General features: G+C 54.2%; 5 protein-coding genes across 5 annotated transcripts; 2 read left to right on the forward strand and 3 right to left on the reverse strand.

Annotated features, from left to right (window-relative positions):
- Nucleotides 1–698: 698 nt before the first annotated feature.
- Nucleotides 699–1,253, forward strand: GUITHDRAFT_71213 (hypothetical protein; the record flags this gene model as incomplete). The annotated part of the gene is made up of 2 exons (XM_005832635.1): nt 699–957; nt 1,018–1,253. Coding segments are annotated over 2 exons (495 nt in total), but the record flags the coding sequence as incomplete, so codon positions are not given.
- Nucleotides 1,254–2,443: 1,190 nt separating this feature from the next.
- GUITHDRAFT_152675 (hypothetical protein) lies at nt 2,444–3,511 on the reverse strand. The gene is made up of 5 exons (XM_005832636.1): nt 3,247–3,511; nt 3,047–3,073; nt 2,934–2,999; nt 2,627–2,713; nt 2,444–2,572 (listed from the first exon to the last, which is right to left on the reverse strand). Exons 1-5 carry the CDS (start codon nt 3,454–3,456, stop codon nt 2,552–2,554), a joined length of 411 nt encoding a protein of 136 aa, XP_005832693.1. The 5' UTR covers nt 3,457–3,511; the 3' UTR covers nt 2,444–2,551.
- Nucleotides 3,512–3,984: 473 nt separating this feature from the next.
- GUITHDRAFT_152676 (inositol polyphosphate phosphatase) lies at nt 3,985–6,953 on the reverse strand. Its single transcript, XM_005832637.1, has 12 exons — nt 6,668–6,953; nt 6,467–6,621; nt 6,125–6,313; nt 5,741–5,923; nt 5,554–5,688; nt 5,212–5,430; nt 4,968–5,060; nt 4,819–4,926; nt 4,561–4,652; nt 4,427–4,510; nt 4,233–4,366; nt 3,985–4,184 (listed from the first exon to the last, which is right to left on the reverse strand). Exons 1-12 carry the CDS (start codon nt 6,936–6,938, stop codon nt 4,021–4,023), a joined length of 1,827 nt encoding a protein of 608 aa, XP_005832694.1. The 5' UTR covers nt 6,939–6,953; the 3' UTR covers nt 3,985–4,020.
- Nucleotides 6,954–8,978: 2,025 nt separating this feature from the next.
- GUITHDRAFT_108589 (hypothetical protein) lies at nt 8,979–11,323 on the forward strand (the record flags this gene model as incomplete). The annotated part of the gene is made up of 18 exons (XM_005832638.1): nt 8,979–9,056; nt 9,104–9,166; nt 9,209–9,272; nt 9,315–9,496; nt 9,543–9,650; nt 9,697–9,759; nt 9,812–9,900; nt 9,949–10,075; nt 10,158–10,221; nt 10,270–10,364; nt 10,409–10,446; nt 10,506–10,575; nt 10,628–10,695; nt 10,745–10,785; nt 10,828–10,901; nt 11,018–11,115; nt 11,158–11,211; nt 11,266–11,323. The coding sequence occupies 18 exons, from the start codon at nt 8,979–8,981 to the stop codon at nt 11,321–11,323; spliced, it is 1,434 nt and encodes a 477-aa protein (XP_005832695.1).
- A 147-nt stretch (nt 11,324–11,470) lies between these two features.
- On the reverse strand, nt 11,471–12,322 carry GUITHDRAFT_152677 (hypothetical protein). Its single transcript, XM_005832639.1, has one exon. The coding sequence runs from the start codon at nt 11,926–11,928 to the stop codon at nt 11,509–11,511; it is 420 nt and encodes a 139-aa protein (XP_005832696.1). The 5' UTR covers nt 11,929–12,322; the 3' UTR covers nt 11,471–11,508.
- Between the last annotated feature and the right edge of the window lie 93 nt (nt 12,323–12,415).

Below are 12,415 nucleotides of genomic sequence, written 5' to 3' on the forward strand. Positions count from 1 at the left end.
GATTGAGAGATGGTTCACCTGTGATTGAGTTTCGTTACATCAATTTGATGCAAACATGTGTCGCTGTTCTTTCCACCCTCCAAGTTGCAAAAGTTTGTCCCGCCCTCCCTGCCTTCTTGTTCTCAACCTCAACGCTTTGTCACGTTTTCCAACTTTGACCACTTGATAACAATGTCCCTCATCATCTCCATACTGCTTTTCTGCTTCCTTCCAGTCAGGTCCTTGTTTCAAAGAGCTTACTCGGTTCCTTGCTACTTACTATTCGTCGGTCCACTGGACCTCGCAAGCTCTCTTCTAGCCCGACGACTCCTGTACTTGCTCACTCGCTCTTGATCGCATTCCTACCCCACAACTGCTCTTCCCACATATCCTCCCCCTGCCCTCCTCGTTTCCTTCAGTCTCGATCGCCATTCCCGCCTTTCAGGCTTTCAAACGCAGAACTACCCCACCCCATCAATTTTGGTAATATTGGACTGAAAAGTACCCGTGCAAGCAGGAACATCACCCTACCCACACTTTTCGATGGTGGAAACTACCCCTGGTCGAATGTATACTAGGGTTTTTAAAATTGTAGATTTACACTTTAATAAATATTTTTAGGTTCAGATAAATTACCATTATAATTCAAATTGTGTAGAAGTGGTACAACTATGTTTTAAAAGTGTTTTCTCGTTCGAATTTTGCAATACCGGCTCGCCATGTTGCGGGTTCGGGTAGACGACTGGCGCAGGCGAGGAGGGAGGGGAGGAAGGAAGGGGGGAGAGGAACAAGTCAAGCTCTTCTTCCTCACCCACATGCATGCAGACCATACTCAGGGGCTGCACAGCGAGTGGGATGAAGGTATGATCTACTGTTCTCAAGTTTCTCGCTCCCTCCTCCTCGACAAATTCGACGTGGATCCTGTGCGAGTAGTGGCGATGGAAATTGGAGTTCCCAAGCTCCTCAGACTTGATACTGGTAAAGAGGTCATGGGAAGAGAAGACAACAGCGAGGATGAGAGTAGCCGACGAAACGTAGTCAAGGTTACCTGTATCGATGCCAACCACTGTCCTGGGGCTGTCATGTTCTACTTCGAAACTCAAGACATTCGGCTTCTTCACACAGGAGACTTTCGTCTCTCTCCTGCCATGATCCGAGAGGATTCTCCTTTGGCCATGGCAAGAGACTGTCATCTGGTGGTGGACAACACATACTGCGACCCCAAGCACACGTTCCCTTCCCAACAGGAGGCTGGGCAGAGGATTCTAGAGCTTGTCCGCCGCTACAGGGGTTCCAGTGACATCTTGATCGGGATCGATGCGCTTGGCAAAGAAGACCTGCTGGTGCTTATAGCGAGGACGTTTGACACTCAGATCGTGGTGGACAAGGTGAGATATCACAGGATCGTTTCTGTCTTGGGGTTTCCTTCAGAGTGCTTCACGACGACATCGGACTGCGTGTACAACATCAGAGTCGTTGAGCGATGGAGAATGTCCAATTCTTACATCGAGATGCTCAACAAGGACAGGCCCACTGTGGGCATCGTCGCGAGCGGGTGGGGAGGAGAGCATATCTTGAATCCTTCGTCACAGCTGCATCGGGTTCCTTACTCTCTCCACTCGTCCTTCGATGAGCTCCGACGCTTCGTCGAGTTTCTGCATCCTGTGACCATGACCGGCATCGTGAAGCCGAGAAACAACGTCATGCTCCACCTACAGCACCTGCTGTCCGACGAGGCGGACCCTCTCATGGTGTGTCCCTACGTGGTGGACGACGCTTGCCGCTCGATGAAGTTTCAAGTTGGAAGGAGGGCGAAGAGACATCGGGGCAAGAGGAAGAACTACGTCAGGAGGACGATCGCGATGATCAAGCGGAGAAACCTCCTGCAGCGACATCGGAGAAAGCGGTTCAAGCTGACTATCACGGTGGACGGAGGAGAAGACTTGGAGAAGGAGGCCGAGGACGAGAGGAAAGACACAAGACAGCTTGCCGCAAGCTACATGGAAAAGATTCGGATGTTTCAGAAACCCTCGACCGAGTGGAAGATGCGCAAGTTGAGCGCCTTCTCTCATCTCTTCCTCCACAAAAAGAGGGTCAAGACAGCATGTGCCTTCTCCAACGCAATGGCGCCTCCTCCTCCCCCTGCACCTTCCCCCCCTCCTCCTCTATCTCTCCATCCTCGTTCATCTCATTCTTCAGCCGAACACGCTCAAGTTCCAAGCGCTTCTCCTTCCTCGCTCCCCTCCGTCAAGTTGGAGGACGAGCATGCGTTCGTGCGGGCCACCAAGGCAAACAAGAGAGCGACAGAGTCCTTAGGAGGTGCAGGGGCCCAGGAGGTCGAGACGAGATGGAGAGGCACTCTTGACCAGGTCTGTTCATGGCAACCTTGCGATGGGACTTTGACGATGATGCCGCAGTGGTTGATAAAACCCCAGCAGGTACGAACCCAGCAGGATAAGAGTTTGCGCCCTTCCCTTCATTGCGATACGAGCTCGGCGTCTGCTCGGAGCCTTAGCGCTTTCTCACCTCTCCTTCGCAAATCTTGAGAGTTGGCAGTTGAGCCTTGAAGGCTTCACTTCTTGACCTGTTGAGCCTGTACATGATGTAAATGGTTGTTCAATTACCATCCTCCCTCAATTGCCAGTACCCCGAGAATCTTCTCCACATCCTCCGCCGTCTTCACGCCGTTGATGATCTTGCCCGCAAAAGGTCCTTCCTCCCCCTTGCGGATGACCTGCATTCCTCAATCAGACCTGCCTTCCTCTCTGACCCTCCTCCAAAGTCTCCACTCCTCTCCTTTCTTCTCTTCCGCTTTCCTCTCCTCTCCCTCTCTCTTTTGTCCCTCCCATCCTCTCGATGCTCCCTTGCACCAGCTGCTTCCACTCCCTTCCCTTCCCTGACCTGCCTCTCTCCCTTATCCTTCCTCTCCTCGTCCCCGTCCTTCCTCTCAGTACCTCGACGTTGGGTCCCAGCCCGCACTCGGCGCACTCCGAGACGCACTTTACAGAGTCTACCTCAACCTGCGTCACCCGTTGAGCTCAAGTGCCTTCAGGTCACATGCTCTCACTCCCTCCGGCGCCATCTCTTGAAACATCTGCGGGCAACGTCACGTTGCAAGAATCGACCCGGCGGCAGAGGACTAGGAGAAAAACGAAGAGATGGGAGCATAAGACAGCCATCAGATCAACCTGACACGACAGGACAGAGTAGGACAAGACAGGGCAGGAATGGATACGACAGGATAGTGAAAACTGAGTTTCAAAGCACCTTGAGCAGCGGCTTTCCCCCACCGTTCCTCGAGCATGTTGGTCCAGTGCAAACTGTGATTTTCTCGATCGGCTCCGAAGAGCACATGCACATGGTCGAGAGCCTGTTGCTCCGGAGAGAAAGGGACATGGAAGGAGGAAGGTAAGCAACGGCGAGTTGCAAGGAAGACAAGGAGAGCGCGAGAGCGCAGAAGAGAAGATTCTTGCTCATTGCCACAGAGAACATTTCTTGCCAGCGAGAATGAAACAGCCAAAGTTTCTTGTCCTGTACCAAACCAACATCAGGCATTCAGTTCGTTGAATGTTTCGGCAGATTCGCAGTGTCTCTTTGACCTCGGATGTGATCACTTAGCTGTATTTGAGTGAGATATGTACTCCATGAAACAATGATATGAGATGCAAAGAAAGATGCCGGCAGGACAGAAGGAAACTATTGTAAAGGGATGGAGGGACAACTTGCATGATGATGATGATGATGATGATATCATCATCATCATCATCATCATCATCTCCAATATCATTTCCATCATCTCGTCTCATCTCGGTACTTCTGCCTGTTCTTCGCTCCATCGTTTTGCTTATATCCACCCATTTTCGCCCTCGTCCCCCTACTTCGGGTAGCCCGGCCGGGCGCAGGGCCGGGCGGGCCCCAGGCAGCGGGCGGGCCCCGGGTCCCGGAGTCCGGGGGCGACTCAGCGGGCGACTGTGAGACGGTCGTCCACTGGCGCGGCGGCTGAGACTCGGAGATTAAGTTCACAGACATACTAACAATCATCTAGAGTATCACACAAGCTGCGCTGCCGCTCGTCGTCGCTCCTCGCGACTCCCCAGCGGTCGACGCGTCTCGTTTGGTAGAGACCTGGAAGTGAGCGAAGACGGGCCTGTGATCCGACGCCATGATGCTGCTCGCCGCCCCGTACGCTTTCGCCTCGATCGAGCCTGCTCGCGAGGTGAGAAAGGAGGAGCCTGGAGGAGGAGGAGCGTTACCCTCTTGTCCTGGAGCTGCTCGGAAGAGGATGCGATCAGTCCAGGAGGGGACTCGCTTCTTAACGGACTCGTACTGGTCCGTCCAGGCCTCAAACTTGTAAGTTGGGTTGAAACTGATGCTCGCCTCCTCGAAGCTGAGGGCCCCTGTCAACCTCCTCCTCCTCCTCCTCCTCCTCCTCCTCCTCCTCCTCTACCTCGGGAACACTCGGGCGTTTTCTCGTTCTTCAGTCAATTCATCCAGCAGCAGCAGCGCCGCTCGTTTCCCCTGCTCCAGCTTCCTGCTTGAGCCGTCAGGGGTCGGGCCCGCACCAGCAGCAGCTACTCTCACCCTATCGCGTCCTCGTACGTCGCCTGCACCCTGTAGTTGAAATCTCCGAGCCAGAAGACGCGGTCGAATAGACTAGATACACTCCATCGCCCCTACTCTCAGTCAGTTCCTGCTTCTCCCCCTGCCCCTGCCCCTGCCCCTGCCCCTGCCCCTGCCCCTGCCCCTGCCCCTGCCCCTGCCCCTGCCCCTGCCCCTGCCCCTGCCCCTGCCCCTGCCCCTGCCCCTCCCTCTTCTTTCCCTCCTCTCTTTCGCTCCTACCGTGTGAGTAGTTGAGCCGTCCTTGAGCTCGTTGAGTCGATGAGCAACGATGGGGCACATGAGCGGCACAAGTCCAGAGTCGATGCGGAAGAAGTCCTCGTTCCTCGCCTGCTAACCATCAGCTCTCAGCTCGTCCCCTGCACCCTCACCTTTACGGATTTCGGTTTGCTTCCTGCTGCAAAATGAGCAGTGACGAAGAGGAAGCTCGTCGAGAAGATGTCGAAGCAGATTCCGATCCCTGACTGCGATGTGCGTTAGTACAGGGAGGCAGCAGGAGGAAGGATGGAGCAGGAGGAATTCGAAAGAATCCCTGGCAAGAAGGTCGAGAGGGCTGGAGAGGAGAAGGAGGGTGCAGAGGATGAGAGAAGAGGAGAGAAGACAGGAGGCGCAGACCTTGTTGGCGATGACTCGTCCGAATCCCGTGATGACATGAGCATGGTGGACGTCGCTGACGTGAGGGAGAAGGTCTTTGCGGATGAAGCACATGAGGTGAGTTGTTCCTAGGCAGTGCTTCGCTATCAGCTCATACTCCTTCCCCATGTGGCTCGTCATCGCCGCCTCCCATCGCGGTCGCTCGCTTGCTGTCGAGAGGCCAGGAAGACCCTCCAGCTCCTACTGAAAGTCACTTGTGCCCCCTCCCCTCCTCCCCTCTTCGAAACCCTCCTCCTCCTCCTCCTCCTCCTCCTCTCCTCCTCTCTCTCCCCCAGTTGCTTCCCTCTCACTCCTCTCCAGTACCTGAGCTCCAATGGCGTAGATGTCAAACTGGTCAGGTGACAGCCAACTGGCCAGCGACATGCTGGGGCAGGAGCCTCCCCCCAGGTTCCAAGTGCCCACATACACGGAGAGCGAGCGAAACTTGTGCGGGGAGGGCTGGGGAGGAGGAGACGTGTAAGAGCATCGCAACGAGCATCGCTCACTCTACCTCAGCCTGCTCTAGCCCAGGTTCCCCGTTCCCTTTGCCCTCCTCCTCTTGTTTCTCCTGCGCTCTCTCCCCCTGCTCCCCCGGCTCATCCTCTAGCTTGGGTGCTGGAGCATGTGCGTGCTTCGCTTCCTGGTATTCCCTTTCAGCCTTTTCCATCTCCTGCTTCAGCTTCTCCGCCATGGCCTTAATGCACACGAAGAGTGAGATGGAGGAAGCGACGAAGGAGCATGGAGAAGTGCGCAGGAAGAGGAGGGGAGAGGTTGAAGGAGAGGGATAACAGGGAAGCAGAGAGGAGCCGTAGACGAACATGAAGAAGAAGGGAACAGGGAGAGGGGGGGGAGCAAGGAGAACATGCTGGTGGACATTCAACATGTGATAGAGTACCTTCCTCTCGACATCTTTTCGTGCCACCAGCACTTCCAGGACTTCTTTTTCCGGCTCGATCTTGTCGTCCACGTCCAGGATCTTGGGAGGGAGGAGGAGCGGAGGGGCAACATTCTCAGCGAACATCGCCTGCTGCCTCTTCTTCGACTCTTCCAGCATCTCTCGAAGTTTCTGCCCAGCTCGTAGCAGCTGCGCATGGACAGAAGTGTCACCACGTCTCATCAAAGTACTCGGCCCTCCTTCTACTAAACCTTCCCAATTGCATCCTGCTCCTGCTCCTGCTCCCCCACCCAGTCCTGCTCTCCTTCCTCCACTTCGCTCTCCTCCCCCTGCTCCTCTCACCTGCTCGTGGGACTGCTTCACGTATCCTCCACGCTGTTGTTTCTCTTGCGGCGCAGCGACAAAAGTTTGCGGAGGGTCAGAGGATGCGGACGAGTGGGGAAGAGACTTGAGGGAGGAGAGGGCGCGACTGAGCGGGCGAGGAGGAATTTCTGCTGCTGCAAGGCAACTTAAGTGCACGCGGACGAATGTAAGTCTGATCACCGGAGGAAGGTCGGGGTTCTTGTGCTGATCCTTCCAAGACTTTCAATCCATCTCCTGTCCCGCCATCCTCCGCTCGTTCCCTCTCACCCTCTCCTTCTTTCCTCGCAGCCATCATCTCCTCTCCTGCTGACGACTCCTTTCCTTCCGCCCCCTGCGGCAGCTCCAACGCTGAAGTTTCTCCGCTTGCTTTGACCTCTCCTGATTGACCCACAATATCTGCAGCTTCCTCCTTCATGATACTGTTCTCCACTCCTCCCTCCTCTCTCGCCATCGCTCCTCCTCCTCCCTCCTCTCTCGCCATCGCTCCTCCTCCTCCCTCCTCTCTCGCCATCGCCCCTCCTCCTCCCTCCTCTCTCGCCATCGCTCCTCCTCCTCCCTCCTCTCTCGCCATCGGCCCTCCTACTGCCTCCTCTTCTACCATCGCCCCTCCTCCCTGCTCTAACACCACTGTCTCTTCCTTTCCTGCATCAATCTTGATGCCATCATCAAGTAGTGTCTCGTCCTCGTCTATTTCTTCTTCTTCGACCATCATGACCATCGCTCCACCCTGGTCTTCCTTCGCGCTTGTCTCTCCCCCACCTCCTTCCTCCACAGCTGCTGCTTCTTTTCCCTCCTCCTTACCCGTGTCAACCTCTTCCCCTCCCGCCTCCTTCCCGCTTGCAGCACCACCTTCCTCCTCCCTATCGACTGGCGCCCCACCCCCTCCTCCCTCCTCGACGTTGATACTTGACTCGATGGGTCCTTCCTCGTGTATCTTGACGCTGCCATCCAGTTTTGGCCCCTCCTCCTCTTCCTCTGCCTCCTTGATACTCAAATCCTCCCCCCCTTCGCTCCCCCTGACATTAAATGATTCGCTCCCTTCCTCTTCGGTTCTGCTTGCTTCTCCACTTTCCCCCTTCGCTTCTTCCTCAACCCGTCCATCTGCGTCTTCTGTCCCCTCTTCCCCATCCATCGGCTTCTCCTGCACAGCATCGTGTACCTCCTTGGGCGTCTCCTCTAGGCTTCCTGACCCTGCTTCCTCTTCCTCCTTTATCACGACATCCGCCCTGGGCTCCTCAGTTTCGCTTGACCCCTCTGGTTCGTTCTTGACGTCTGATTTTCCGTCGGCTTGCTTGCGCTGTGCTTTGTTGCTCGAAGTTTCTTGCTGCTGCTGCTGCTTGCTGCTCCTCTTGCTTGCTGAGGCCGTTGGCGGTTTCTTCAGGTCATTCAAAGTCTTCTTTGGGTTAGCATTTCGAGATTCCCCCTTCCTTTCCCCTTCCACTTTCTGCGCACCTGCTTTCTTCATATTCCTCTATCCCCCGCTCTTTCTCTCGTCCCTCCACCCCTTACGCTCCCGGCAAATCATTTTCTTCACCCTCAAAACTGTTGACAATGTTGGTCGTCACCTGTCCTCCTTCATCATGCTCAACTGGTCTTGATACATCACTTCCCCTCTGCTCCGATCGCCAACTCATCCATCCCTTCGCTCCCCTCCATCTCTCCTCCCTTCTCTTCCTCTCCCCTGCCATCGTTGCCCCCGGCCATGCCCTGTATCGGCATGGCAACCGAAACCTTTCAAGTGGGTCCGCCTCATGTGTGAAAAAGACTTAGATGGTCAATGAGGGGACGAGGGATAAACTAGTGGGGATGAGGGCTAAACTGAATTACTTAACTGCGACACTTCAAGCATCACTAATGGCGACACCTGCTACGATGCACCTTTCCAAATCCTCCTCCTCCTCCTCCTCCTCCTCCTCCTCCTCCACCTCCTTCCCCTCTAACTCCTCCTCCTCCTCCTCTACCACCACCACCACCCCATTCTCCCCTTCCTCTCCTCTCCTCCTCATTCCTCCCTTTCCTCGTCTCACCACACTTCATAGCCCAGCCCAGCCTCTTTCCTCATCTTGTTTGCTGCATGATTCCTCCTATCCCACCCCGACCCTCCATCTCAATCTACCATAAACTCTCGTCCTCCTCATCTCTCTTGCCTGAAACTCCTTTGTCTGCCAGCTGTGCTCCCTCAAATTTCTCCGATTTTCCATAACATTCAAAACCTACAAAGTGTGTCTGTTTACTCCTTGGCCTCGTGATTTCTTTTGATTACCATATTCTCGATTTCACTCTAATTTTCTTCTGATGTCCTTTGTGCTCCACGGAGCGCTATAACCTTGTCTACATCCTTCCATCGAATCATCACGAACTACAATCCTGCTTCAACTTGTGTGCTCAATTTCTGTTTTCTGAATACCATGCAAGGACTTCAAGTCTCGATGTGATTGACCATTTCACTGCAGGCTCTCCCCCTCTCCTGCTGTTCTTCCTGTCTTTCGCTATGGTAGCCATCGAGAAGGGAGGAGGCGGGGGCTCGCACGGTATTCCTGAAGGACAGTTGCTAGGAACTCTTGCGCTGGTGAAAGGAAGGTGGAGGTGAAGGAGATCAGCTGACGCATGGAGCAGGTTGGGTTGATCTACTTCACAGCAGCAGGAGGAGCCTACGGGAGTGAGAGTGTGATCAACTCGGTAGGGTGTCATACCCCTGCTTCTCGCGTGACTGTCCGCTAGGTTGGTCCCCTCCCTGTAATCATTGGCCATGCTATCTTCCCGTTCTGCTGGAGTTTGCCGATTGGTAATTCGAGGCTCTGCTTCTCATCCAGTTGACTGCCGGCAGGTCTCGCCACGGTTGAGCTTGCAACGGCATATCCCACGGATGGGGGAGTTGCCGTGTGGGCGGCACTCGCATTCAATGAGTTCTGGGGCTTCATGGGAGGATATTTCAGCTTGGTCGAAGGGGTGGTCAACCTCGCTGTGTTCCCGACAGTCACTCTCGATTACATTCTTGTCTTGTTTGACGTGAGCGCAAGCCCATGCGATGATGTTCGAAGTGATGGCTCTGCAGGCGGAGTTGGATCCTGTCAGTTCCTGGTTCGGGAAGGCGGCCATCTCGTGCCTCGTCGTGCTCTTGAACATGCAAGGCGTGAACTTCGTTGGTCGAAGCTCCTACCTGGTGATTTTGCGACTTCCTCCTCGTTTAAGTGACTGTCTGCTCTTAGTTAAGCATTCTGATCAACATCCCCCTGATCATCTTGTGTATTCTGGCAGTGATCAGAGTTAAGGTGACTGATGAGATTCTCGCTGTTGGCAGTCGAGCGTGAGATGTTTGTGCAGGATTACTCTCCATGGATGGACTCTCGTCAGAATGACTATGATACCAACTGGACCTTCTTCTTGGGGATCTTGGTGTTCAATTTGTCTGGGTTGGAATGTTCCCCTAGATGCTCTTGATTGTACTGAACGAGACACAGGTACGATAATGTTGGATCTGTGGCTGGGCAAGTTAAGAAACCAGGAGTAACGATGCCAAAAGCGATGATCATTGCGATCATTGTCGGCTCTGTCTCCTTTCTTGTTCCGCTCATGTTTGGAGCTGTTGTAAGTCAAACGGCTTCACCTCAAGAATTGCCTTCCCCACCTCCCCTTCCCCTTCCACATCTGTTGATTTGTCTCTCATCAGATCGATCCTGACTACGATGACTGGCGTGCGGGACATTTTGCAGTGGTTGGGAAGATGGTTGGAGGTACAAATTCTCCTCCCCCCCCCCACCCCCCCTCTTACTCGTTCTCAGGGAATTGGCTCTTCTACACGCTCGTGGTCGCTGCCGCCATGTCGCGTCTGACACATTTCATGGCTGAGCTCTGCACAAACGCCTTCTTCTTACAGGTGAGAAATCCTGCCATCGTCTTCGTCGTGACCTCTTTCGGTAGGGAATGGCCGACGAGAGGATGGTGCCCCCCATCTTCGGGTAACTCTGACCCGGCGGATCTTGACGAGGAAGCAAAGGTTGATTGCGGTCGGGTACAGGTGGAAGCATCCTGAGAAGCGAGCACCGTGGGTTTCCATCATCGCCAACTTTGCCGTAGTGCTGTCCATGGTGACGTCATCATAGCTGGGGCCTGAGCGGGAGTGGCTGACAACATGGGCAGGTTACGCTGTCGCTCCCTGAGATTTTCGAGTTCTCGAACGCCTTCACCATAGCTGGAGTTCTGCTGGGGTATGTATAGCAAGGTAGTGCTATCTCTAGAGCTCATCTTCCTTTGCAGGCTGACTACATGTATTCGTTTGCGCATCACTCACCCTGACGGTATTGGTCGCTTGCTCTTGTTGCTCGCTCACGGCATCCCAGTGCCAAGACCCTACGCAATCCCCGTCGGCACTTGGGGCCTTGTGACTTTCTTCATGCCTTGCTACGTGCTCTCGGTAAGCTTTTCATGCCGCTCTCCTGACGCCTTACCGTCCTTACTCTTCCTCGCTCGGTCTTCTCCCTTCCTATTCAACCCCTTCCCGTGTCCTGGCTCTATCTGAACGCCACACAGATCTACGTGCTCTTCTGTCTCTCGACCTTCACGGTCAGCATCTGCATTGGCGTCGTGGGCTCAGGGGTGCTGGGATACTACGCGCTCAACGAAGCCAAGTAACGTCACATCCCTGCTGTTCTCTTCTCAAAGGTCCGCAGGATTGCAGGATGGTCGGGGATGCAGGGGACGGTGGAGGAGGTGGAGCTGTTCGGGTGCTCGAAAATATTGTGAACGCTCCTCCTGGTGCTGACTTGAGGGTCTGACAGGCAGAAAGGATATTCTGAGAACGCAGCAGCAAGGAGCAATCGGAGGAGCGACGTCTGACGCTGAGCAGCATGACGCTCGTGTATATTCTTTACAAAATGTGCATCTTCAATCAGCAAGATAACCAATTATTGTTAATGCTACAACAAACTTGTGAAAGCAGTGGACTGAGATGAGAGACTTGAAAACCTTGATGTAAGGCAAACAAAAACAAAAATCTCCTGTAACTACAACAGGACGACTACTCATCCTGCGGAAGACTCGATCGCTCTTGCAACATGTCTACCAGGACGTCGGTGCCCCTCTGCTGTCCTGGCCTTGGTCTTGGTCGCGATCTTGAACTTCTCGTGGTTGTGAATCTGTTGCAGAGGAAGGTTTTTGGCCCCCGTGGTGCTCTCGATCGAGTTCGCTATCCACTCGTTTATGCGCGGATCCTTCTTCGCCTGCTGCTCGTACGTGGTCGGTGACTGCAACGGCGTGTTGTGACTCGTCCGGACTAGTCGCTCTTGCTCCACTTTCTCGCCCACAGGCCTTGAGATGGCTGAACGAATTCGCCTGTCCTTTGCAAGAGGAAGCGAGTATCCTTGGTTCACAAACCACTCAGGCTGCGGGGTAGTGCAACGAGCACCCTCAGAGAAAGTCGGTACGGTTACAATGCCTCCCATGTTCCTCCTTGATCTCCTAGAAAGCAACGCCAACTAAACCTCCATCTTCGCGTGGTCGCCTCCTGCCTCCGACTCCAGGATTCTGCCAACTTAAGATTGATTGCTGTCGATGCTTTCCTGAGGCTGCAAGTAGAAGGAGGTTGGGATCAGACGAAGATCAACTGGTGAAGTTCCAGGAATGCTCTCACGTAGGAACGAAGATGGGGCAACAGAGGATTTTTGACTGAATTGGCTGTTGTGAGTGAGCGTAGGCAGAAGATCAAGAGAGAACTTTGATCTTTGGTGAGACTCTAGAGGATGTAGGAGATGAAGAACTGAGGAGGATACTGCAGACTGGGGAGGATGAGGAGGATGGAACGTCAGGCGTGGAGGAGGGTCGGGGGTTTGGAGGCGGAGATTTGCCCGGAGCAAAAGTAAAAAAATGAGAGATGATGACGGTAGACGGGGTGGGGGTAGATGAGACTTCATCGCTACTATTAAAGTAGGG

Source organism: Guillardia theta (assembly GCF_000315625.1).
Source record: "Guillardia theta CCMP2712 unplaced genomic scaffold GUITHscaffold_34, whole genome shotgun sequence".
Taxonomy (NCBI): domain Eukaryota; class Cryptophyceae; order Pyrenomonadales; family Geminigeraceae; genus Guillardia; species Guillardia theta.

Coding starts and splice junctions, on each gene's coding strand:
- GUITHDRAFT_152675 (XM_005832636.1), bottom strand. CDS start 3,456: ATGAGCAAGAATCTTCTCTTCTGCGCTCTCGCGCTCTCCTTGTCTTCC. Junction 3,074..3,246: donor GGGGAAAGCCGCTGCTCAAG/GTGCTTTGAAAC, acceptor CGTTGCCCGCAG/ATGTTTCAAGAGATGGCGCC. Junction 2,714..2,933: donor GGCTGGGACCCAACGTCGAG/GTACTGAGAGGA, acceptor TGAGGAATGCAG/GTCATCCGCAAGGGGGAGGA.
- GUITHDRAFT_152676 (XM_005832637.1), bottom strand. CDS start 6,938: ATGGCGAGAGAGGAGGGAGGAGTGGAGAACAGTATCATGAAGGAGGAA. Junction 6,314..6,466: donor TGAAGCAGTCCCACGAGCAG/GTGAGAGGAGCA, acceptor GTCCATGCGCAG/CTGCTACGAGCTGGGCAGAA. Junction 4,511..4,560: donor ACGTACGAGGACGCGATAGG/GTGAGAGTAGCT, acceptor CGGCTCAAGCAG/GAAGCTGGAGCAGGGGAAAC.
- GUITHDRAFT_152677 (XM_005832639.1), bottom strand. CDS start 11,928: ATGGGAGGCATTGTAACCGTACCGACTTTCTCTGAGGGTGCTCGTTGC.